The sequence below is a fragment of the Uranotaenia lowii genome, chromosome 2 (genome assembly GCF_029784155.1).
Source record: "Uranotaenia lowii strain MFRU-FL chromosome 2, ASM2978415v1, whole genome shotgun sequence".
NCBI classification, from domain to species: Eukaryota; Metazoa; Arthropoda; class Insecta; order Diptera; family Culicidae; genus Uranotaenia; species Uranotaenia lowii.
The window spans coordinates 50718152-50745976 of NC_073692.1; the positions used below are offsets into that span (position 1 = coordinate 50718152).

The following is a 27825-nucleotide window of genomic DNA, read 5'->3' on the forward strand; positions in this document are numbered from 1 at the left end:
CGGTGACAGTTCGCGACAGTGAGAGAAAGCGCGTGCATGCGACAGTGAGATCGCGGTGCATGGTGAGAGTTCCGCGTGATGATGAATGGAAACTCTGAAATCGCGAGAGCGAGATTTCGGTGAGCAGCAGAAATTCGTCTATGTGGCCATCTTTGACGAATGGTGTTCGAAACAAGTGTGGCGAAAACGCGTGTGTGCTTTGAAAATCGCTGAATTTTCACAGGTTTCCCGTCGCGGCCACTCCGGATAAGTGTCGAACAAGGTGGTGTAGCCGATTCCGGACCCGCGGGTGGTTTTTTAGTTGAGAACTGATTTGTGGTTCGAGCAGAATATTGGTTGGATATATTGGAGGATTTTTTTTTTGTGCAGACCCGTCCCTTCGTCTTCTTTTAGGTTCTTTTGTTCCTCCGTTCCTCATCGAGTCTTCAGTCAGATTTATCGGATTTTTTGGGGACCCTCTGCAAGCAATTGTCCCCAACGGAAGTGGTTTCAGTCGACCAGTTCCGTGACTTCCTAGTTGGATAGAGTAGAATCTTGATTTGCGTTTGGAATTTGGTGATTTTCTCCGGTTCCAAATTTTGAGACGAACGGAAATCGACACAGGGTTGTCTCAGCGCCGCCCTAGATCTGCAGTGAATTTTTCTTTTTGATTTTATTGTTGCGTGTGTAAAAGAATCAAACGGGCGCCAAGAAACGGCAAAAATGGCTCAAGAAAGCGACTCCAACGAGGTTGCGACCAAGTTCTCCACATTGAACGTGAATGCATTGGAATTTGTGCCAGCCTATGCTAGCGCCGTTTCGGCTGTCTCAGCAGCAGCTGCGGCTGTAGTTGGGCCAAATTCGACAACCAATGCCGCAGCCACTAGCAGCTCACCGGGAACCACTTCACCCGGTGGAACCGCCACATCGACCGGACAGGGATCCTCCGGGGGTGCTGGGACGCCTACATCGGCAGCAGCCACGCCAACGCCTCCGTCCAGCAGTGCTGCACCGGTTCCGATGGACACCAAAGGGGATGAGGAAGCCAAAACCCCCGAAAACAATGGTAAGTCCGAAAACATATTGTAGCAATTTCAGTTGTACACCAGTTGGCAATTCGGAGAAAACGTCAAAATAGGTTCAGCTAATCAATTATTTTCTGCCTCCCCGTCAAAATCCCACCGGCATTGAACTCCTTACGTCACAGCTTCGCGGAATCGTCTCGTCGCGCTACCTACCTATTCTATCTATCTCGTCGTGGACGATTTGTGCAATCGTGATTAGTCATTCTACAGACCTAATATTATAGCATAGCTAGCATACGCGTCATATGGCATGATTCTAATTGCTTTTTTTAAAAAAAAAATTTCAACGCAACGAGTTAGTACAGTTTCAATAAGTGTAACATTCAATTATAATGTGACTTATATCTCGAATTTATTCTGGTCCCTGCATTGTGACTATCTGGAAGCTAGTCAGAAACTACCTATAAGTGTCCACATGGGTAACAAATTGAATAACGTTCTACGTTCTTGTTTAAAATAGAATCTCCAAAATTGTAAGTTTTTAGGCCGTCTGCATATAGGTACTTTCACTAGTTTTGGGACACATGAAAATAGCAGCTTTTGTGCATCACCTGAGCGAAGCTGAATTTACAGGCGTTGGTAAGGGTCTTCTTAAAATCTGTCAATACTAAAGAAGGATTTTAATCGAGCTCCAAAACCTCCGCAGCTTCCACTGTTGTGGACAGAATCTTCTGGTGCAGATTGTCGCGTTCAGAACTAATAACAACGAAAACCTGCAGGGAGATTTTGCGATTATTCTGCGCAAAGCTTCCACGAACCGTCAAAAACTGTCGAAAACACTGTCAAATGTCCCATCTATGACATATCTGTAGATATGACTGTGAATACATTCTGCTTCATTATGAGTGAAGCTTTCGATAATTCTGTACCGCTGGTAAGACCTCCTCTCCGACCTCCTTGGACAGATAGTCGCCTAAAACGGCTGAAACAGCTTCGATCGAAATTCCTACGACTGTTTAGTAGCTCCCGCTGAATGCAAAGCAAGAAATGAGGATTTTTCTAGACACCTCTTGAATCATGGAAATCACAAACAGATCTGCTTAGATTGCATAAATAAAGGCGAAATATAGGTGCTGTAAACGCCTTGAATTATGCAATAGCAGTAAGCCCCTTCTTGGCTGGACTGGTAGTTCTTTAAGAAAAACACCATTTAAATATTATCTGAACCGAAGATAACCATCTGTTATAGATTCATTCGATTTTCTTAAAGTTTGACTATACATACTATTATATTTGAAATGTTTTTACGAAAATCAGGACAATTCAGGATATTTAAGTGTTAAATTTTCAAAAATAAAGGACACGCGATAATTTTTAGTTCATACCTATATGTTTATTCAATCAACAGACCAAGTATAGGTCCAAATGACTTAACACGTTGGTCGCCGCGGCACCCATATTCGGGTGACGGGTGTATTTCCTGGGAGGCCCCGTCACATCAAAAAGCGTGTGACGTTCTCTTACTTGAGTTTACCGCTCATCTTCGCCACACGTTTCAAATATGGGAGTTCTCCCTCTTTGTTTTCTCTCTCTGAAAATTTCTTTGTGCCCGGCTAGTAAAACTACCGAAATGAGCGTGGCGATGAACGTGTTAAAGTTAAAGTTACCCAAAATTTACAGCTTAATAACGATATCTCGGAAACAATCCCTCGAAACTTATGGTGATTTCTAAGGGCACATTACCTTTGTTTATTGAGCCTGAGCGTGAAATGGACAAGCGACGTCGTTAACTGTACCATGACACGAAATTTTGTTCGACAATCACACATAGGATAATGCATGACATTTGGTCGGGATTCGACCAGACCGAACTGAACGCCATAAACTTGATTTCGAGAAAATCGAGTTCAAAGTTCACAGCCCTACCAATTGATACCATTTTATTAGATATCTCATTTAATCATGTTACTATCACATTTAGACTCTTATAAAGCCGTCGAGGCTATTCTGGTCGATTTCTAATTACGCAATAAGCCGAAAACTGAAGTTTAATAGCAGTATGTTTGCACCCAGTTCACTCTGGTCGAACCAAAATGTTTAAAACATTGCCATGCGCTATCATTTGACTGGGCAATTTGTTCTTAAAGTAGGAGCCTACTTGTAGGCGCTTTACGAGCAGCACCCAACGAGTATGGATGATGCTAGGAAAATGTTTTTATTCGTTGAGCCAGAGTGAACCGAGCCATACAAATTTCGCACTTTTGAAGTCCGGAATATCTTTGATTGTTACTTACCGGTAGCGTTCTGAACGACAGTAAGCAATAAAATAAAGTATCTTTTATCGTTAAATCTTAAAAATTCTAATATCCTCTTGAGTAAATTGGAAAACAAAACTCAAGGGATTCGGTTCAGTCTGGCGGAGCGAAATTTTAACAAATGCGTATAATCCGAAATACAAAGTTTTTAGCCACGGGAACGTTTTTAATCAGTTAATTTATCAGATATAAGTTCGTGACGAGCCGAAGAACTGTTTTGAATCGAAAAAACCAACACACATAAGATTATTTTGCACAAAATCAGTTTTCATGACCGAAACAGACTTTTTGTCTTTACCTCTAAGGTGGCTCTCAGTCCACTCTGGCGCAACGCATTTTTGCTATTTCCACTGTCAGCAACATTGAAATTTTCTAATAAAATCAGAATTAATAGGAAAAATGTTCTGATTTTTATTGGACAGGTAGTTTATCATGTTTCGCATCCGCTGCATTAGATAACTCAATTTATTTCAAATTGGCGTTCAGTTCGGTCTGGTCGAATCCCGGCCATTTCGACTTATAGTAGTCGGCTGTTGCGTTAGTTTTGGGTCGCATTCGTTTGATGGCAAGAACAGTGAAACTGATGGAAGCAGGCTGTGCGACTGTCAAAGAAAATCGATGGTTTACAAGTCTGGTTAGAACACGAGACCCTTCGCTAGCAAAGCAGAGATCCACCATACGCCCGTTTTCGTAGTAACTCTGTTAATTCGACGCAAGGTTCCGTATTCAGGGAGTCTAGTATGATGTTTGAAGGCGCCGAGAATGTAGAGCGCACGGGGTTCGGGTACAAAAGGCTACCATGGTTGGAACACCAGTTCAAACCGGGCATATTGAAGTCACCAACGACGAGAATATCGTCTTGGGGGGCGCAGAGAAAACTCACTTTAGATATGCAGCGAGAAAAAGACTCCGCCAGGGCGATATCTCGCCTGCGATCAGGGGGCAGGTACAGCACGCATACGTAGAGTTTTCGGTTGCCAAGATCGATGCGGGTCCACACAAGTTCCAAGTCGTGCCAGGAGTAATCGTCAATGAGCAGTGCACGGAATTGGATTTAACAGCAATTAAAACTCTACCTCCAGTGTTCTTCTTGCTTTTACGAGGTCTGCGGTCACAACGTAATCTAGTTCAAATATCTGACTCGAGATGGTACGGTCGTTCATCCATGTTTCCGTGAAAGCGACGACGTCGTAGCAGGAACAAGAGCTAGCGAGCTGAAAAATCTAGGCAGACGTTCTTCAACACTTGATTTGAATGGATTTCATAGTTGGATGTGTTGCAACGAATACATATAAAAAAATTTAAAATCGAAGCAGGTTATCACGCAATGAACGTTATCTCAAAATGACAAATTTCGCAATTTGTCGTTTTCCAAAGTTGCAAATTTGGACCTAATCGTGAAGAGATTACCCCTTGACTGCATAGTTAATAAGAATTTCAATGGATTATAAACATGTTATTTAAAGTCAATTTTTTAACCAAAGTGTATTAGATTGTATCGTTTCCAATCAATCCGATTTGATGTTAGAATCTTTTTGATTCATCTTCGGAAATACAGCAAAAAAAAAACGAACCAAAGCAAACAACACCATCAATGAATTACTTGGACGCACTTTATGTACACTTCCAGAGTGCTCTTTGGGAGATGCCCTTATACTCATTCAAATTTTTTAGTGTTTTGTGAGTGACGAAAAAAGCTCCCTGTGTGTATCGTCTCGTCACTCCAAACCACTTTTGCTCCACTCACAATAACATATAATGAGCGGAGCAGAAAGTTACACAGCTCTTGTTGTGCTCTGAGATGCGTCCGAAGCCTGACCACAAGGCAGTAATTTAGGCCCATTGCTGTTTACGCTGTTCTGCAATGATATAAAAATGCTTCTTGTTGGATGTGGAGTACTTCTGTATGCTTACTTACTTACTTAATGGTCCCGTTTCGATTCTCCGGCGCATAGGGTCGTGGTAAAAGACCTCCACTGTTGACGATCCGGAGCCAGCTTCTTCACTTGGTCCCAGTTAAGACTCTCGTCGACAATTCGGATTTCGGCGGCTAGGCTTAGCCGCAACGAGTTTTTGGGTCTGCCTCTTCTTCGATGTCCTTCTGGATTCCATTCAAGCGCCTCTCTGCAAATCTCGTTCTCAACTTTTCGCAGCGTGTGTCCAATCCATCTCCACTTACGTTTCAGAATTTCGATTTCTAGCGCCCTTTGAAAACACCGGCGATGAAGTTCCTCATTTGAGATCCAGTTGCAAGGCCACCAAGCGCGGATGATACTCCGCAGGCAGCGATTTACAAATACTTGCTTGTTGGTGGTTCAATTAGATTAATTTTTAACAGGGTTACGTTCTTGAAGCATTTTTAAAATTACGGGAACTTAATTGTCACCCTGTATATTATACGGCTGAGTAAATTCTGAAAACGACATACTCGAAGTTGATTTTCTAGTGTTTACACAATCCTCGATACATGGTCTTTTTATTATGTTATCCCTGTACGTCTAATCCCTTTCTATGGTGATTTGCATATTATATTTCATTGTAGTGTATCATAAATGACCTGGCTCACACCCAATGAAAATATTACAATGAAAACACAAAAAAAACGTTCCTCCGCGCCATACCGTAATGCCTGACACTCATATATCTTTCGGGGAGCTCCCCGCCAACAACTAAACGGTATATGTAGAACTATTCCCAACATCTTGTCGCGCCTGTTTACTATTTCCTGCAGCCTGCAGGGTTTGTATTTGGATTGTACCTACATATACTATGTGTGGATACGACAATGGTTGGAGCATTCAACTCTGGGTGTTGTTGTTGTAGGAATTTTTAAAATTTCAAATTTTTGAAAGTGAATTAAAATGTGAAAATAATTTATTGTACTAGGTAGTTTCCCAATTGGGTTTTAAGATTTTTTGGAGAAATTGTTCAAAAAATTAATTCCTTCATTTAATAAATCACCTTGAATTTCCTTTCTAGCAAACAGAAGATGAAAGCAGTGTTCTGAATATCACTCGTTTTCAATGAATGTTTCTGATTGCCCTTCGCACCTGAACGTACAGCGCACAGTGGTCCAAAATGCGAAAAACGTGATCGTTGCTTATAACTTTTTTAGGTCACATTTTAGCATATCGGTGTCTTCGGTGAAGTTTGTCAGTAAAATCAGCTCTATAATAAAAAACTATTATTTTTCTGATTAATCTCCCTACAAGTGAGATAAAATTTCTAACTTCTCTGTTATAGGTTTTAGCTCTTTGATGTCTTCGACAAACTTGTTTAAAATCGAATTTTCCACAACTTTGTCTCAGATGCCAAGTTTCTAATGTAATTATTATCCGAGATATCGGCCAAATAAGAAACTTAACCTCCAAAAATCAGTTTTTTAATAATAACTTTTTTCAGTAAATTTTAAGTTTAATAAAATGTTCCACAAAGTTGTTTGTCTTACTAAAATACACCACTTTGTTGAACATTTCAAGTTTGTAAAATGTGATACTGCAGAGCTATGTCAAAAAGATTACCGAAAATAGGGCTTTTTCACGCCTTATTTTACAAACACCGGGCAACATCGGGCAGCCCGCTTTAGATGCAAAATAAAGTCAAAGATTTCGTCTACAAGATGCAGGTACAATCGTCAGTATCCACTTGTATCCAAGCGAGATACATCAATTTTACTTTTCCATGTTTGCATTAAAAACAACAATTTCTATGAAAGCACATACAGCGCATTCTACTAGGTACGTGTGTTTTCTTCTAGCTTTTCCTTGCGCGATGTCCGGAGCAAAGGTTTGGAAGCGCATTTGTATTATTAGCATCTCCAGTTTGTAGAGGATATTTCAATTGAACACACAATAACCTGTACTAATAATATAAATGCGCTTCCAAACCTTTGCTCCGGACATTGCGCAGGGAAAAGCTAGAAGAAAACACACGTACCTAGAAGAATGCGCTGTATGTGCTTTCATAGAAATCGTTGTTTTTAATGCAAACATGGAAAAGTAAAATTGATGTATCTCGCTTGGATACAAGTGGATACTGACGATTGTACCTGCATCTTGTAGACGAAATCTTCGACTTTATTTTGCATCTAAAGCGGGCTGCCCGATGTTGCCCGGTGTTTGTAAAATAAAGCGTGAAAAAGCCCTATTTTCGGTAATCTTTTTAACATAGCTCTGCAGTATCACATTTTACAAACTTAAAATGTTCAACAAAGTGGTGTATTTTGATAAGACAAACAACTTTGTGGAACATTTTATTAAACTTAAAATTTACTGAAAAAAGTTATTATTAAAAAACTGATTTTTAGAGGTTAAGTTTCTTATTTGGCCGATATCTCGGATAATAATTATTTCAGAAACTTGGCATCTGAGACAAAGTTGTGGAAAATTCGATTTTAAACAAGTTTGTCGAAGACATCAAAGAGCTAAAACCTATAACAGAGAAGTTAGAAATTTTATCTCACTTGTAGGGGGATTAATCAGAAAAATAATAGTTTTTTATTATAGAGCTGATTATACTGACAAACTTCTCCGAAGACACTGATATGCTAAAATGTGACCTAAAAAAGTTATAAGCAACGATCACGTTTTTCGCATTTTGGACCACTGTGCAGCGGTCGGGTTTCGTTATTGATTGCTACTGGACCTACCCGATCATCGATCGTTCAATTCATCGCTAAAATGCAGATCACCTCGCACGATGTTTGCTGTCAAAACAGTACAGCACCATCATCAAATTGGAATCTCATCAATGCGCAATGCATATGGCGAATCTTGTTGGTCTTCGATCAGGAGTGAATGGATCAGGCAGTGAGTGAGTGATACATGAAGCCGATCATTAGTGTATTTTGTTTGATTTGATATATAGCAAATTAATAAATTTATTTGTTGTTATAACGTTTTTTAACATCAATATGATCAAAATCAAATTGTAGTTGTGTTTGTGAGGGAAAGATGTTCACTTTCGCCGTGTTTTTCAATTTTTACAAGTTTCTTATTAAACTGTCGTCCGTCACATTAAAACTACTGATAATTTATGGTGTCCCGCACAACTGTTTGATTTTTCTCGTCCTGCAAAAAATAATTTTGAATTTCATATAATTCAGGCAGATACTGAGTGAGCTACATCCAGAATGGATCAGTTTGTATCTCAATCATCTCCGATATGCGATGTTTGCTAAACCGATAATTCTGAATGATGCGACTCGGTTTGCATAGCTGATAGGAGCGCTGATCGAGATTGCATACCAGCCAGGCGAAGCAGTTGCGAGAGGCGCTATCCCATTATACAATCAGAATGTTTCCAACAGGAAACGCATGAGTGTTTGTTTTGATTGATTTTCAGAACACTGGATGAAAGTAGCGCAAAATCTGCCCTATAATTGGGCTTGGGCCTGCTTAAAAGAATAAAGCTTGCTCTTTACTCTTACACAGATTCCCATAAGAATGACAGCTAATCGGAGTGAAATTGGAGTGAAGGCTATTGCTTTCTCTGTTTAACACATGGGAAATCGTATACCAGGATTGCGAGCGCGCCCATTGCCAATAGCGTAGGATGTAATCCGAACCGAATCGGAAACCGAATGGACACCACTGCTGCAGTGGGCACAAAACTACTACAGCTAGTCGATGATACTAAGCTGTAACAGAAGCAGCAGAGCTTAAAAGAGGAACGAGGAAACGTAGACCAGGCAGAAGCCAGAAGGGAGTCGATGGTTCGGTTCCGTTCTGTCACCGCGTCTGCTGTTCCGCATTCGCTTTTGTCGTATCGAATATGTGCCCGGTGGTGGATATGGTGCCAATTTTATGCTTCGGCCTCCTCTCGATGTGTCTCGATTTTCTTTATGGCCCACATTTTCCGTGTTTTTTTTTCAGTCACTCATTCGTTCGTTAGATTTTGATGCCACTGCCGCTGCCGCTGGATCTGAGGGATTTTGAAAAGTGGCCGAGGTCAAACATGAAACAGCATAAAACATGCAAAATCAAATATTCAGGAGCCATTGTTGTAAATTATTATCCACTTGCGATATGGCAAAAGAAATTGATAGGCAAGGTCGATTTCTTTCGGATGATGAGAATCTGTAAAAAAAAAGAAAACACTATAATTGCGACGTAATTGGAATCAACTTTCGATGGCGTCATTGCCTGCCTATACAGGAGGATGGGTGTCCTTATTGTGTCCGGAAAAATAAGGACATTGTCGCATAGTTGAAGCAATCGCCACATAGTAGTGGGATAGTAGTTAGTGTCACTTTATGCCAAGTGTGTATGGGGTTTGTAATCCGAGTGGGATCGTTTTGGCATAATGTTGTTCCATAACGGCGCAGCAGCAAACGGAGGACTAAGGTCGAATTCACAGTGAGCGCGGTGCGAAGTGCGAAGCGAATTTCCAATTCGCGCGAAAAACCGCTTCTCATTGAAACACGTTGAAAAAAACATGGACCGGCCACAGTGCAAGCGAATTTTCGTGCGAAGACCCGGCTGGATCGCGCGAATTCATCCTGTTCATCCGGACATACACTGAAAATATTCTCTCGGATATTTTTTATCGTAAAATGATTTATCAAAAAAAAATTTTTCAAAAGTTTATTTATTTAATTATCATTGCCGTTTCTGTTTTGGTAATGAAAAATGCACGGTTTTTTAGCGCGGATTTTCGAAACAAACGCGGTTTCAGTCTTTTTCTATTGAAACAAATTATAACTGGCAATAAACGACCGGTGGCATGAAAGCCCCACAATATGTGTATAGGGTGAAGGGGCTGAACGGATAGAATTTGGAATTTGTTATCCGACGCCACCTTGAAATCCAATATGGCCCCTTTCACTCAACTTTAAAATGCTGGAAGTGACTGAAAAGCACATGAAACTCCCACAATATGGGTATTGGATGAAAGTACTCAATAAGTCGAAGTCGAATTTGGCTGTCCGACGCCATTTTGAAATAAAAGATGGCGGTTTCCACTTAATTCAAAATGCAATAAATAACTGAAAATCGTAAGGTCCATCCACAATATAAGAAATGAGTAAAAGGGATAAAAAAGTAGATGAAAAATTACTGACAAAAATTTAACAAAAATTTTGAGAGAACTGCAAAAAAGTACTGAAAAGAATAAACAAAAATATAACAAGTGTTATAAAACTAAAGTAATATTGACAAAAATAATACAACACTGTGGGAAAATATGAATAACTATTACTAAAATTAAAAAATATGACTAAAAAAATAGTGACAAATGACAAAACTTTGAATAAAACACGCCAAATGTGGTTAAATAATTAAGCCGAAAAATATGACAAATATTACAAAATTAGACAAAAATATAAGAAAAAATCACAGAAATGGCAAAACTATGACAAATGAGAAAAAAAATTTATGATAAAATTATAATCAAAATTTGATAATAAAATTACCTGACACAACTAATATAAGGACCAATATTTGACAATAAATTTACAAAAATGACAAAATAATAACAACAAATTTACAATGAAATCACAAAAATCTGACAAAAAATAAGGCAAAATGGCTAGAATATGACAAAGTTCTGAAAAAAATATGACAAAAATTTGTCAAAAATAATGACAATAATCTAACAAAATTATGAAAAATGAGATAAAAATATAACAAAATACTTTCAAATATATGTAAGAAAAGTGACAAAATGATGACAAATACGACATAAAAATCACAACATTTAAAAAAAAAGACAAATCCAAACATATAATAATAATAATAATAATAATAATAATAATAATAATAATAATAATAATAATAATAATAATAATAATAATAATAATAATAATTTATTAATGATGAATATGTAAAAAATATATCGCAAATACGACGAAAAAATGACACAATCTATACAAATCTATGGGCTTGTGATATGTGTTACTCAGTTGGCATGTTATTTCCCTCCTAAGCCAATGTCCGTGAGTTCAAATACAAGAGTAATCATCGAACGCATTTGTACTGGAAAAGACTTTCAGTATGAAGAGAAGGTGGTAAAACGAATATAATCGAACGAAAAAAGACAAAACTATAAAAAAAAACTTACAATCAAATGAACAAAAAATCTGACAGAACTATAGACAAAAATATGACAAACGAAAACATGACAAAAATGACAAAAATTAAAATAAAATGACAAAAATCTTACAGTACTATGACAACCTTTGTCAATTGTCATAGTTTTGTTTTATCATAGTTTTGTATCATTTTTTCATACTTTTGTTGCATATATTTTTATCACATTTGTAAGATTTTGGTCATAGTATTGCCAGATTTATGTTATTTTATTTCAAAATTTTGTCATACAGACCCCGCTTGATTTTGGCAACATCCGAGCAAAAACCGTTCGTTTTTGGCAACATCCAAAAATGACGTTTTTTTTGTCTTTTTTTTATTTTTTTATTTTCATTTCAAACAAATAAAAATTAATGTAAAACGTAATATTAGCATGAAATTTTTTCATTCGGCTTAATTATGATAGTTTTAAACAGTAAAAACATGAATTTTTCCATGTTTATTGCACATAACTAATATAATTGAGTCAAATTGAAAAATTGTACTAATATAAGGTTTTACATAAATTTTGACTAATTTGAATTAAAAATCAAAAATAAAAAAGTGACAAAAAAAAATCGTTCGATTTTGGCAACATTCGATTTTGGCAACATAAAATTTTCGGGCGTGTTGCCAAAACGAACGGGGTCTGTATTTGTAATTTTTGATGAGTTATTATATTTGTCATATTTTTATTTCATTTTTCAAATTTTCCATAATGTTGTCAAATATTTGTCAAAATTTTTAATTTCGAGTTTTGGCATTATTACTAATTTGTTGTTATTATTTAGTCAACTTTTATTAATTTTTGTCAATTTTTTTTTTTAAATTTGGTCATGGCTTTGCCATTTCAATGTCAAATTTATCATAGATTTGGTGTATTTTTCTAATATTTTTGTAATATTTTTATCACCATTGACATATTTTTATTAAAGTTTTGTCAGCGTTTCGTAATATTTGTTATTATTATATTGTTTTTTTTTTTCAAAATTTTGTTATATTTATGTCATAGTTTTAGTAGATTTTTTTTGCGATTTTCAGTCATTTAAATTATTTTAAAGTTGAACGGAAGCCGCCGTATTGGATTTTAAGATGGCGTTTCATAGCGTCAGACTGCAAAATTCGACTGTTACTAATTGATTGAGTTTTTCGGAATTAACGCGGATTAGTTTTTTTTGCGCGGTGCGTATCCCTCGCTCACAGTTTTGTTAATTTGCAAAGATTTTTTCACGTGTGATTAATTTTTGCAACACCGAAGGTTTTTTTCAGTGTTGAACCGCTTCGCGATTCGCGTGCACTGTGGCCGGCCTTCAAAAGCGAACTTGCGAAATTCATCCGGTGAATGAATTTCCGCTTCGCAGTTCGCTTCGCGCTCACTGTGTTCGTACCCTAAGAAGACACAGTTTAGTATCAATAGCTTGGCTTGGTGGTGGCTCCTCGACATGCTGGTTAAAAATCTAGTACAAAATTGTCGCCAGTCGCGCGTTTAAGCTCAGCCAAGCAGCAGTTGGATTGGATAGTCGTCGGGCGGTGGTCGGTCGAGTATTGAGTGGGTTGCTCCCTCGGAAAAGCGCCACGTTTCGTTCGAAGAACCGAGTGAGGGGAATCCTGCTGACGCAACAAAGTTTTATGTTTATGCTGCTAAATACGTGGAAGGAACGCTAGACGCAAGTGGTGGTGGATGCTCTCTCGGAGGTGCAAAATTAGTTCATTGCTACCTACTAGGGCACTGTCTGGCTTGCAGTCGTCAGTTAGTTTGTGTGTATGGATGGCCATTAAACTACTATAGTTCCGTTTGTAAGCACCCAAGCAATATGAAGAGAGCGAAATGTGCGAGGCAACGGAAAACTGCTTGAAGGATTGGATCAATAGAAGCGGTGGTGGGTCATTGTTCAGTTATGTGGAAAGGATAATGGGGAATTTTTGTCTTGCTTTTTTCCCTTTCTTTGACTCGTGATTAGAGGGGTTAGCTCTTTGGTGTCCTTTGTGTGAATGTCGCAATTTGAAAGCTTGTTCCATCTGGCCGCTAGGCAAGATATTCAAATCAGAAGTGAAAAGGAATAGTTTTCAGACGTGATTAATCTTTATGATCTTTTTCAATCATCATGTTTTTGTGTTCTAAAAATAATCGCAGTTTTGCGTAAGAAATCAAGCTGTTGGGCCAACGTGGGCTGATCATTTTTTTTTCAGACAAAGTGTTGTTATTATAAGCAGTAGCAACATGAGTTTGAAAATTGGATTGAAGATTTGTCAATGCATCGAAGATGCATGACTTTTTATCATATGTTTTAAGGAGTGTGTCGAAAATAAGTTTTCAACACATTTTTTTCATTGTATTGATTTTATCGATAATTCAAACCAAAAAAACACTTCGGAAGTGTTTTAAAAAGCTTATTCTTACAGTTTATAAAGAAATACAAGTGAAAAAGTAATTATTGGTAATATTCTCTATTAATTTTTCTTGGAAACCGCCATGGTCCTGTTGGCCTTACCATCCTTCTTGAAAACTCTCTTGACGATAGCCCGATATCGTTCTATGGGACGAAGCTGGGGCCAGTTTGGTGGGTTAATATCTTTCTCATCGAAATCTACATCGTTATACTCAAGCCATCTAAGAGTGGATTTAGCGCAGTGGGCTGACGCCGAATCCGGCCAGGACAATGTTGGAGTCGTATGTTTCTTATATAGTGGCAGCAACCTTTTCTGCAAACACTACTTTTGGTAGATATCGGCATTTATAGTTCCTTTTGTAAAGAAACTTTCTGGCCAAATTTTTCCACCTCAATCGACTTCTCGTGGTCACTCACATCCTCCCCAATAGTTGCAGTGTAGAATTGTGGTCCCGGAAGAGTACTGGAATCCTCTTTTACATAAGTTTTATCGTCCATAGGAATGCACGCATCTGGCTTCTGCAAAATCCGATGATACAGCTTTCGGGCTCTGGTTTTGGCTCGTGATATTTGCCATGTATGTTTGTTTGAACACAGGGTGTTACGCTTCTTGATCCGCTGTACCATTCCGATCGATGTCCCAACTTTTTTCGCCAAATCTCGTATGGACATCGACCGATTCCGGTTGATGAGGTTGATTACCTTACGGTTCAGATTTGGGTCAGATGGTCCTGGTTTTCTGCCTCTTTCTGGCAAATCATCGAACGTATAGCGTTCTCGAACTTGTGGATGATGGATTTTACGCTCGCCGGATGAACTCCGAAACGTTTCGCCACTTCATGCATCGAGATGCCCTTCTCTCGCATCCAAGTGTCCTACACACGAATTTTAACTTCTTTTTTAATTCGTGACATTTTGGGAGAAACGAATGTTTCAAACGTAAACAAAGCGCTAGTTCAATCTTGACAGATCAAGATGCTACATACAGGTGAGCACAGTTGTGCGCGTTCACGCGTTAGTAAGTAGAAGGCCCAAATTAGTTTATAATTAATTTTCGATACACTCTTTACAACTTTCTCTCACCTTTCAAAATTAGCTAAAACTAAAATTGACCCTGATACGAACTAAACAAATACATAAAATATACTACATACTTCTTAAAGTCAACGATTCAAGAACGGATAAAAAAAATTTAAATTCAAACAAATTCTTAGGTAGGTATTCGAGATTTCCCGGCAGCTCATAAATAGAGGATTTCATCTGGATCTTTATGATTAAGAGAATCCAAGAAGTTTCCTCGAATTATATTGGTTATTTTAACCTCTGAAGGTTTTCCCAGGAATTTCGAAAAATCAAATCCCTTAATACTTTTTTATCACCATCAATCCCTCCTTGCTTTGAGAATCCCGATTCCATATAATTTCCCAAGATCGTTGTTCTGTTAGTTCTGTTTCTCTTCTTTGCGAGGATAAATAACTAGAAAAAGTTAAAATCCTAGAAAAAATCTATTTCTCTTCTATATTGCATAATGGGTAAGAAAGCATAATCATGCTAATTCACTTCCGAAACTCGTTTCATGGGTGTTGATAACATGACATGCTATCAGCTCGTTCGTGTTTAATGAGATAAGATTATTGTGCCATGAGCATAGCGTATTTACAAGATTTTGGTGATGCATTTGTGTTCCTAGAAAAAAGATATCTCCAAATTTATGTTAGGCTTTGCGAGGTTCTACAGATTTGTTATACCAATCGGTAAACAATCTTAAGAATCCGCATAGCAAGGGGTTCCATCAATAGATCGGCTACCATGTCGAACAATAGACGACGTCGATCTCCTTCTTCTGTTTGAAGTCTCGAACAAAGTGATATTTTGTGACGATGTGCTTCGTCCGATTGCGGAACTTTTCGGTATCCAGCATATTGAGACAACTCTGATTGTCCTCATTGATTGTAACGTCTCCATTCTCATCCATGTCGGCCAACAAGCGGGTCAGCCAGATTGCTTCCTGTGACGTCTCGGATAATGCGATAAATTTGGCCTCCGCTGTGGATACGGAAACGCACATTTGCTTCCTGCAGCTCCAACTTATGGTACTTGAAGACTTGCGGCCACTGTTGGATTTCCGGTCTTCAATGTTCTCCGCTCAATCCGAGTCAGCATATCCTATCAGTCCGGACCTATCTCCAGCTCTGCTCAGTCGAAGACGATAGAGGCTGGTTCCCTTCAGGTAGCGGCGACTCAGAATGGACACCGATGCTGATATGTCCGGTCGGGTGTTGACTGTAAGGTAGAGAAGTTGACCATTTACCTTCTGGTACACTCCCTGTTTCACTGGCCTGTTTCCTTTCCTGCTTGATATATCCCGGATCCAACGGAAGTTTTGAGTCCGCCATGCTCGAATCTCGAATGATTTGATCGGTGTACTGCTGCTGGTTCACCAAAAAAATGGCTTTTCTCGTCTCGCTGAACCTCCATTCCGAGATAGTAGTGGATGTCTCCGAGTTTACTTAGTTCGAATTGCTTCTTCAAAGCAGCAATCAAAGTTTCGCAAAGCTCAATTTTCTCGCTTTCTACTACCAAGTCGTCAACGTGCACTAGCACGTAACAGGTTTTTCCGTCCTTCACCTTCCGAAAGAAACATGGATCCGCTTTGTAGCGCTGGAAACCCTGCTTGAAAAGCGCGGAATGCAGCTTGGAATTCCATGCACTGGCAGCTTGTTTCAGACCGTAGAGGCTCTTCCTTAATCTGCACACCTTGTGTTCTACTCCTTCTGCGATGAAACCGGGTGGTTGCCGCATGTATATCTCCTCATCAAGATCGCCGTGGAGAAATGCGGTCTTGATATCGTACTGCTTAACCTCCATTTTCCGCTTAGCAGTGACGGCCAACAACGTGCGGAAGGTAGTCTGGCGCACCACCGGGGCGAATAATTCGTCGTAGTCGCATCCAAACTTTTGTGTGAATCCTTGGGCTACCAGGCGGGCTTTGTAGCAGTGATTGAAATCCTCACCAATTTTCTCATCAGAGGCATTCAAAATACACACTTTGAGGCCTCGCATAGCTATACAGGAGACGACATATACATTCATTCAAACCTCCCCCCATGAGGAGGATCTGCTCTGAGAGACACTATCCGTTTGCTGCCCCGAACGAACTCTCTCAACGTTCGGTTGCTACATGATGCATGAAGAAGACGAGGCACACATACTCATTTACGTTGTTGAATTTGAATAACTCGAGCCGACCGCAAAGGTTGAGGCAACAACAAGAACAACCGAACTTATTGCGTTGCACGGCCCGCAACGTATGGTGAAAGAGGGGGGAAGAAAAAGAAATGAAAAAACTAGCTGCCTGCGTGCGGTTGCTGTGCAATAATAGCAATAGCAGAAAAACCTCACGCATTCGATCCAGGCACAAACGAGGAGACTCGGGTTTCCTCTGCCTTTTGAATTCGGTTCCCTCAAGGTTGTGACAGGAGATGAGTGAGAGCCATTCGTTTGGTTTTTTGGATTCGCTGCCTCGAATGTATATTGCTTCATGAAGGCGGCCATGTTGAGAGCGTATACATCATCGGTTTTGCCGTTTTCGCTGCCTCAAAGCAACCTTTGCTTCCGAGTAAAGCGTTGAGCGAGAGATGGTTGATCAACTCATGCTCAGCAAAATTCAATCACTGCTTTGTAGCGAATGATGGTTCCTCGTTCGTCCTGTTTCGTCTTGTACGTCCACTTACAGCCAACGACCTTTCGACTTTTCGGTGGATCGACCAAATCCCAAGTTCCGTTTTTCATCAGCGCGTCGTACTCTTCCTGCATTGCAGCCGATCAACGATCGCCGTCATCACCGCCAAGGGCCTCTCGGGATGTTTGGGGATCACCTGTTGACCGTTTGGATTTCATGGAACTGCGACACGTCACCACCAGTCCCTGGACTCGGATGCCTGAGCGTTACCCCCACTTGGCTTGTGGCGACCAGGTCTGCTTGACTCGTGTGATGAAGCTGAAATATCACGAGCAGGCGTACTACCTTTGAAACCAATCAAATAGTCATGCAACTTGCCTGGAACTGCGCGCTCCCGTTCACTGCCTCAACACCTGTGACACGGGTGGATTTGAAGTAGAGTGCGGGGGAGCGCAGTGGGAATAGTCACGTCACGTAAAGGATGTAGTTGTCGGTCTTCTTCGTCTGATTCGTCATCGGTAAGGATGTCTTTTATCGATTTGGCACCCTCGGATCCCGGAACTTTTCGTGAAGTTGTTGGAACCATCCTCACAGGGGTAACTGGAACGTTTCGTGCAGGATGCTAGATCACCTCAAAGTCAAGCTGTATGTACACCGGCTGAGGATGTTTAACCCTGATGACACTCGATACTGATTGTGGATTGTGACTTTGGTCTTCCTTCATCCAGAAACGTAACATCCCGGACCCTCGTCACAGAGCGGGTCTTGATGTTGTACACTCTATACGCCTTAGAGTCTGAGCCGGAACGTGAGCCCTTACCGTAGTTCCGGAAATTCTCAGATGCGGTGAATCCGTCTTTCTTCCTGACCAGATTTCCTCAGGCGTCTTAGCGTGACCCTTGGTTGGTGACCGATTCAACAGGTTAAACGGATGTGGACACCGCTTCTGCCCATAAGCGCTTTGGAAGACCAGCACCGGGCTCGTTCGACGATAAACCTGTTGACTCGCTCCGCCAAGCTGTTTGCTTCGGGGTGTAATCGGTGGTTGTTTTGTGTTTGATGCCAAGTCGTTCCAAAAAGCTTTGGAAACCTCGATTTGAGTACTCCTTCCCATTGTCCGTTCGAATGGTCTTGATCTTGCAACCCTGTTGTCTTTCGGCCATACTGTGGAAGGAATTGAACGCTTGCAGAACCTCGGACTCGGATTTCGTCGCCAAAAAATAGACGAAAATCTTCCTTGTCGTCCACAAACGTGATGGTAATATTGATTCTTCCCAATCGAAGGTTACTCCATCGGCCCGTAAACGTCTGGACCAAGGGGACAAATCTTATACGTATCACCATCATCATCCTGAAATTGGACTCCGGATACCAGGCCATTTAGGAGTTGCTTCAGACTACTTATGTGTAGGTGATCCATAGGTGATCCGTTCTGATGTGCCAAATCAATTTAGTTCCACCGGACAAGCAAGCCAAGGATTGATGGGACTTCTGACCATCAAACTAATTTAAATAATCCATTCACCTTCGTTCCGGTTGCGAAAACCTCTCCGTCGGAATTGACAACAGCGCACCCGACCTTGTTTCCGTTCTCGACAATTTGGCTAACGGATAGTAAGTTTGAATTGGACATTTCGAACTTTGATTTCATCTTGGTTGACCAGGGAATCCAAAAATCGTTATCCTCCGATAGAATTTGCCGATCAAAACACCTGTGAGAGAGATTTTCATCCGCAAGAACACTATACTAGCGCTTATCAACTCCAATTTTGCTCTTGATAAGTTGTGCATTCCGATTCAAATTTATCGTCTCTTGTACAGGGAAGCAAATCGAGCTGATCTGATAATGATAACTGGTTTATCACTTGTTTAATACTTAGCGATAAATATGAGAACGCGATAACTTCTCATCCCTTTCCAATGCCGATCAAGATAACTCGTCCGAAATTATTTTCTCTGGGTCAGTTCTAGTTCTGAGAATATTCTCCGACAAACTTCAAGCGGTCGAAAGAACAAACGCACAGAGAGGGCTTTTTCTAGCTATTTACGTCCATTCTGACTCTCCGCGCCCTTCACTCCATCCAAAATAGTGAGAAATTTTCTCTCATCTGGTAGTGAGAACTTATCCTTAACGTTACAAGAGCAGGGAATCCAAAAATCGTTATCCTCCGATAGAATTTGCCGATCAAAACACCTGTGAGAGAGATTTTCATCCGCAAGAACACTATACTAGCGCTTATCAACTCCAATTTTGCTCTTGATAAGTTGTGCATTCCGATTCAAATTTATCGTCTCTTGTAACGTTAAGGATAAGTTCTCACTACCAGATGAGAGAAAATTTCTCACTATTTTGGATGGAGTTAAGGGCGCGGAGAGTCAGAATGGACGTAAATAGCTAGAAAAAGCCCTCTCTGTGCGTTTGTTCTTTCGACCGCTTGAAGTTTGTCGGAGAATATTCTCAGAACTAGAACTGACCCAGAGAAAATAATTTCGGACGAGTTATCTTGATCGGCATTGGAAAGGGATGAGAAGTTATCGCGTTCTCATATTTATCGCTAAGTATTAAACAAGGGATAAACCAGTTATCATTATCAGATCAGCTCGATTTGCTTCCCTGTGGTTGACTCGTGACTTCAGCTTCTCCGATGGACACATCATCCATCGCTTCTTGATTGGCAGCAACCATTGTACCACAGCCTTGGCGCCGATTCTCGAGAAGATTTTCGTCGTTGGTTAAATGTGGCCGCTGAGTCGAAGTACCACTCACCATTTCGGGCTTGATCCACCGACCGTCGACAGCACCGTGCAAAACGCGTTGTTCTTTCTGACTTCTTTCCGGTTCCTCTTCGGGCAATTTCTGGCAATGTGTCCGACGTTTGAACACACATGGCATCTCGGACCCCTCGGCTCTTCATTGTGGGACTTCGATTCATGATAACTTCTCGGTTGAGTTTGAGAATTGTGTTGGACCTTTCGGTAGTTCTTGGTAACGAGTGCAGAACGATCCTTGCATTCTTGAAGCAGCCTTTGGTTTCCGGGTAGACTAGAGATTGAAGCTCTCGGACCATTATCGCCACCAAAACTTCCAACTGCAGAAAACATCTTCGGTTCTTCAAATCTTCCTGACTAAGCCCATAACCTCTTAAAGTATGGGGTTTCAACAGAGTTCAAGAAGACACGTTTTGGAAAATTGAAGTTGATTTTGCGAATGATTGAAAAAATTTAAGAGCTAAATGACATTGGAGTATCTCGACTGCTATGATTAGTTTCACCTGAGATCGGCCTACTCGAACAGAACAAAATTTTCACAGCCAATTTTCCAATGTAACTTTCCAGGTTACTAAAAGCTCCTTAAACGGATTAGTATTCTACTTAGCTGGAATCCTGTGTCTCAACACTCTTCCTCAACACATGCATAACGCAGCCTTCAAACTGCCCCTTCTTACTACTAGTATTGGGCCCATAACATGTTGTAGTAAGAAGCACCAGTTGGTTCCTGACTTGAAAACCTTCCATGATACAGGCTCGCCGGAAGTTCGATGGGCCAGATCCACTGGAAGATCGTCGAGCCGGAAGCCAGAAGAAAAAGCATCAAGCTTCAACAAGGGCGAGTGCGTCGTGCAAATTAAGGCGACGATTGAGATCCGATGCGCGCATTGACGAGGAGTAGCCCCCATCTTTAGGAAGAGCCGCCGGGAGCAGTTAGAAGACTCATGAACAAGTTGAATAAGTATGTAGGTACTTCTTCATGCACGAATTGGGGATACTCTTTCACTAAACCATGGTCGGTTTTTTAGTACTCGGATAATCTACAGATAAAAAAATACAGACAAATTAAACTTTTTAACACATTGCGGATCAAATACGAGATTTTTTTGCTTGCCGCGAATATTCTACACCCAGAAGTATAACTCGAATGTTACAAATTTATTCAGGAAACTATTTTCAACAAAATTGAACACAAAAGTTTCGGTAACTCAAAGATACTCAAATTTCTGAAATTCAGACTTCCGAGATACAGAATGCCGAATATCGGTGTATGTTCTCGTGTAGTCTTAGACAAAAAAAATCTTTAAAAACATCCACTATCTTCTGTCTCACCCAAAAGAAAAAATTTGCATAACGAACCGTTTTGCAATCTCCCGCACGACGTGAGTCCATATATCCTAGCGGCATTGCTTCATTTATCCCGTCTATTATGCTAGCTAGGATTTCCTCAATGAACGGTTGACCCTATCGAGAAGAACAAGAAATTGTTTCCATTCCAAAACCAGGAACCAAGTACAATCCACCATACATATATGTTGGCAACAACATAACAAGGAGACGCTCCGCATGGTTTTCGGCAAAAAAACAGACGGCCTCCAGTGGCGGCGCCATCATCCCTCACACAAGCACCGTAATCATTTTCGGTTGAGGCTGATTGATAAAAAATCAATTTCTCGTCTCGATTTTTTTCACTGCTGTTTGCAACAACCAACCAGTCTTTTTTCCTGGATAGTTTTCCGTTAAAATATTTGTGCCAGAGTGTGGGCGGCAGAAGTGTGGGCAACATGCAAGAGTAGAATAACACGTGTTTGAACTTTTTTTCTTCCCTGATTGGAATAGAGGAAAACACATTGAAGGAATCTCACGTGGCCAGGATAACCAGCCTTGATTGGAACAACGAACGAACGGGTCAGGGAAACTTGTCTGGTGCTGATGTGCCCTCTAGGCTCTTCTGAAATATATTGTTATTGTGCATCGAAATTTGGCTCCAGGACTTTCTTTAACTTTTTTTTGGTATTTCTAAATTGTTTCTATCAATTTTTCTTTCGTACAATCGTCGGTTGAACTCAAATTATTAGATGTTTTTTTCAACGTACCATGAAGACAACAACTTTGTCCATCGTTGGACTTTTTCACTGCAACAACGAACGGTGCTTTCGAAGAGAATCCGATGCAAATTTAATGCCTTTCAAAGTAGGACACTCGCTGTGGGGCCAAAAGTTGGCACAATGTTTGCGTTACGTAATACATATCTGTCCATGTATCTCCTTTGTTTATGACGCTGTTTTCGATTCGGGATTCCGAGGGAACAAGTTCCAAGATTGTTGTCCTATTTTACATGTATTTTATTAAAGAACAAAAAAAAAATCTAATCTGTTTTCCTTTGTTTTTCTCTCGATTGCAGAAAGTGAACCACTGGACAGTTGGGACGCCGAGGACGATTCGATACTGACGCCCGAGGATGAGGAAATGGAATTGGACGACGGTGAGGGGGACGGCGAAAGTGTTCCAAAGGTATCCAAAAAGAAACCCCCAAAGGTAGAGGAAAACAAGAGCAAGAAAGAGCATGTGAATGTAGTATTTATTGGACACGTAGGTGAGTACCCGCAAAAGGCTTAACTTGTATGTTAGATTTAGTTTTCTCTTTGTTCGTTCTTTAGTACACTTTTCCAACTACCCTTTGACAGGGAGTCATTTGTAAACAAGTATGATTTGTTCCTTACGGTAGAAAAATAGAAAAGATTAGTTTCCAACAAGCTTCTTACATACTGCCATCGTTGATTAAAATTAGTTACTTATCTACAATACGAGCCTAAACTTTCTCCCAAATCTTTCATATCTTGAATAATTTAACACATCCTCTACTTTCTCCGTAGATGCCGGCAAATCCACGATTGGTGGTCAGATTATGTCACTCACAGGCATGGTGGACAAGCGAACGTTGGAAAAGTACGAACGAGAGGCACGTGAAAAGTCCCGAGAAAGCTGGTACTTGTCGTGGGCGCTGGACACAAATCAGGAAGGTTTGTTGTAATCCGTGTGTTTTCGATGTTGAACCACAACTTCTAAGCTGTCATTACTACTCTTCTTCCCGCACGCAGAACGAGACAAAGGCAAAACGGTGGAAGTGGGCCGCGCCTATTTTGAGACTGAAAAGAAACATTTCACCATCCTAGATGCACCGGGGCACAAGAGCTTCGTACCGAACATGATCGGTGGCGCGGCGCAGGCCGATTTGGCAGTGCTTGTCATTTCGGCGCGAAAGGGCGAATTCGAAACCGGCTTCGACCGGGGAGGACAAACGCGGGAACACGCCATGTTAGCAAAGACGGCCGGTGTCAAGCATTTGGTGGTACTTGTCAACAAAATGGATGATCCAACGGTGAACTGGGACCTGGATCGGTACAACGAATGCAAAGACAAAATTCTACCATACCTCAAAAAGCTGGGGTAAGTTCTATGGAATAAAATGTTAACACAATGCAATCATACTCAACCTATTCATATCTTGCAGCTTCAATCCGGCCAAGGATCTGACGTTCATGCCTGTATCGGGTCTCACCGGCATGGGACTGCGGGAACAAATTGACGAATCGATCTGCCCCTGGTACCGAGGGTCGGCCTTTATTCCCTTCATTGACGAGCTGCCTTCGCTGAACCGAAAGACCGACGGTCCGTTCATCATGCCAATCGTGGACAAGTACAAGGACATGGGCACGGTGTTGATGGGCAAGGTGGAGTCCGGTCTTGCGAAGAAGGGCACAAATCTCCTCGTGATGCCTAATAGAGTAAGTTCGACTTGGAATTCGGTTGAAAACAGGGAACCTTATTTTTCTTATTTCACCTCAGACACAAGTTTCTGTTGATCAGCTGTGGTCGGACGACGAGGAAGTTACCGCTGTGGGGCCTGGCGAAAATGTTAAAATCAAAGTGAAAGTAAGTACACAATTCAATTTTCATCCTAGCATTTGTCTAACATTGGACATTTCTAATTCACAGGGTATTGAAGAGGAAGATGTTTCCCCCGGTTTCGTGCTGTGCGACGCTTCCAATCCGATCAAGACCGGCAAGGTATTCGATGCGCAAGTAGTTATCCTAGAACACAAATCCATCATCTGCGCGGGCTACTCGGCGGTGATGCACATACACTGTGCGGCGGAGGAAGTGACGGTTAAGGTAAGAGTGGAAATTCTTCTTAATCGATAATCTTAAACACCAATGATGAATAGCACTGCTATCAGCAATTTTTAAATTTTATCACACCTCAATTTGAGTTCTATACAAAAAATTGAGATTAAAAGGTTTTGTTGAAATTTGTTGAAATGCTTTAATTACCTCGTATGAAACAGAATGTAAACTAACAGTTTTTGTTCTATTGAATGTTTCTAGAATAGTGGAACTTATTTTCATTAAAGCATTCTTACACTAAAAATAATACATCTAAATATCGAACAACAAAAATGTTGTTCCTTGTTTAACTGTTCGTCAAGTAAATATAAAACTGAACATTTGCTGTATTCTGTCCCAAACCCCCACTTGGTGGTGTTTTGTCGAGCGTCTTCGATAGGACTCTTGTTACGTCCAGCTTTGTAGAACGCTTTTCCTTCCATTTACTAGTAGTCTTCCTGTGGCAAAGCAGTGGCATAAGCCATAAAATCGCAACAGCATTGAACACAGCAAATGAGGATAAACTGAACAAGTTCATAAAAAGTGTGAACCTTCTCAGTAAGATTTAAATTTAAAAAAAAAACTATCCTTTTTTCAAAAGTGGAAGAATGGCCAAGATGGTTAAAATCCTCTATAAACAAAATTAAACCAGTGTTTCTAATATTTTTAATCAGCTGAATTTTTTCTCTCTCTTCCCCTTTCCCACAGGCACTCATATGTTTAGTCGATAAGAAAACGGGCGAAAAGTCAAAAACTCGACCACGTTTCGTGAAACAGGATCAGGTAGCCATTATGCGAATTGAGTGCTCCGGCATGATCTGTCTCGAGCAATTTAAACTATTCCCCCAGATGGGACGTTTCACGTTGCGAGATGAAAGTGAGTTATTAATGGAAAAAAAAACTCTCAACCTATCGATTGTTTAATCACATTCTTCTTCTGTTTAATTTTTTTTAGACAAAACTATTGCCATCGGTAAGGTTCTAAAGGTTATTGAGTAAGTTGATGGAAGTGGTCGACCAGTGATGCCGTAACGCAAATCCACAAAAATCAGAAACAACAACCATTAGCAGCAAGTAACATCATCAACAACGCTATATCTCATCCTCTGCCGTAAGAAACGGGGTCCCCGTCGGAACAAAAACTACACCGGAGAAGTAGCAGTATGTTAGTAGGTAAAGTAGTAGCAGCAGCAGCATGAGCATGTGAGGAACAATGATATAAAATCCCATTCAGACGACAGACAACAGCTCTCGGATGTGTGCAGCAGCAGAAGAAAAAAAATGTATGAACTCTAAGAAGAAGCATGGGTTACGGTACACGTCCCCATCTTTGTTATGTTTGTTTGTTTTCCTAATTCTATTGAAAGTGCTTGAGAAGCCGACGAGGAATCGGCCGATGATCTGAGATTATCGGTTTTAATTTTATGGAAGGAAAGGATTAAAACCACGGGAAAATTTCACCTACAATTTCTTCAAGTATGAATACAACAGTAGTTTTCATTTCGTTTGCATTTTTCGCTTCTCGGATTACACCTACGTGCAAATAGGCTCACGACACTTGATGCAGTTGTAATTGGACAAATGCTTATGATAACAATCATTTGTAAAGGAAAATCTAATTTAAACAAAAATTTATTAAAAACAAATCGCGGAAGCGGAGGACTGAACTTATATACAATAAGGAAAACTACACAGTAAACACAACAAAAAACAAACGATGATAAACGAGATGAAACAAAAAAAAAAACATGCGCATCAGGAACAATAAACTTAATGATAACGCGATATTGTATAAAAGGAAGAAACAAAACATTGAACCCGTTGGGCGTCGTCCTTATACCGTTGAAAAAGACCGTAAGTGTACCATTAGAAGATAGAGACAGAATTAGAGAGGTGGCCACGGGGGGTGGATGGTTTCTCGCAAGTGTGATAAGTTATTCAGCAGGCTGATCGTGCTGCTGGCGAAACAAAAGACTAGCATGCATACACGACACAATTTTATCAGCCACCACCCCTTCTCTCTGGCGTATATTATTTTTGATGATTAGCTAAAAGTCTTCGTGAAAAGTAAAATTTAACCGGTTATTAAATTTGGGTTCTTTTTTCTCCATAAAACTGCTTATGACGACAAAGTTCTGAACTTTTTTGAATTCGATTTGTATTAAATACTGAAAGCGTACTCGCAACTACACGAAAAAAGAAGGATAAACCAAGCATAAATCAAATCTTTGAAGGACTTTACCAAAATGTTCTCAACCAACAAACCAATACCGACCTCGGGGGGAGTGGAAAATTTCGCTTGCAAAGTGGAATACGCCTAAAAGAGAGGTCATTAAAAAGTTTTACTTGATTACGTTTCGTTTCCGAATCGATTGCATGCGCAACTGTTGACTATTGCGAACCACGTATGCATGAATTTAAGGTGTTGACACGATTGAGCCGTAAAAAGAAAAAAAATCGTAAGCATGTGAAGTTAAAATTGATAAAAAGAATAACTAAGTTCGGCGCTCGATGGTTTGACCAGAAGTTGCTAGAAGAGAGATTCGTTAAATAGCGTATGAATGCGGCGGAGACGATTACCAGGAGAGGAGGAGGAAAGAAAATCGGAAATTATAAACAAAAAAAACACAGAAAATTGTATTTACTTTAGGGCTAATTCGCTACTATTGCTACATTTACCATTTAAACACAAACAAAATACACCATTGAATACACTCACAAAGCGAGGGCAAACATACCGTAATGCAGGCGTATCAGAAACAAAAACAACAAAGCGCAATAAAAGAAAGGATTATGTTGAACTGGGGGGAAAACAGTACTAATCCTCAAAGAACTTGTATCAGATGGAATAGGAAAAATAACAAAATTAAAAATAATGTTGTTTAACAAGTGGCGATATCGGGGAGAAGTAACACTAGCGCAAACAGCAGCTGCTACAAGCAAATAAAAATAGAAGAACGAAAGCAGAACGGGAAAGAGATAAAAAAAAAACAACACACTATTCTACATTTAATCAAAAAAAAAAAAAAAAACAACAACAATGGAAAACTCCTTTATCTAATTATAATTGCTATTTTTCGTTTTTTATTTGTTTATCTTTTGAAACAGAAGAAGTGATGAAATAAAAACTTCTTGAAAACAGAAATACCTCAGGCGTTGTGAAATTTTGATGACAGCATTGTTTGGTGACAGAACTGTGAAAAAGAAACATTAAGTTCAAGAAAATGTATAAACGTTATCGTTATTAATTAGAACAAATCAAGGACGATTTTCGGTGACTGAATTGATAACATGGCACAGTAGTGAACAGACAAAAACTGTAAACCGGAATCAAGGCTTTTAATTGGAGAGGCTCTTTTAAGCAATCGCTGGTATCGATGTGAGTCGCCAAGATGTGCATCGTTTGTTTCCCGGCGAACGAGTTTCTGGAAA

General features: G+C 40.1%; 1 protein-coding gene across 2 annotated transcripts; it reads left to right on the top strand.

The window, feature by feature from the left end:
• The first annotated feature begins 131 nt into the window (after positions 1–131).
• LOC129746162 (eukaryotic peptide chain release factor GTP-binding subunit ERF3A) lies at positions 132–27434 on the top strand. 2 transcript variants are annotated; one of them, XM_055739676.1, is made up of 9 exons: positions 132–1045; positions 22631–22822; positions 23103–23249; positions 23328–23676; positions 23741–24014; positions 24076–24162; positions 24226–24402; positions 25102–25270; positions 25349–27434. In XM_055739676.1, the coding sequence occupies exons 1-9, from the start codon at positions 703–705 to the stop codon at positions 25390–25392; spliced, it is 1782 nt and encodes a 593-aa protein (XP_055595651.1). In that variant the 5' UTR covers positions 132–702; the 3' UTR covers positions 25393–27434. The 2 variants fall into 2 exon arrangements, with proteins under 2 accessions (XP_055595651.1, XP_055595652.1); XM_055739677.1 differs by lacking the exon at positions 132–1045 and adding an exon at positions 12884–13265.
• Positions 27435–27825: the final 391 nt, after the last annotated feature.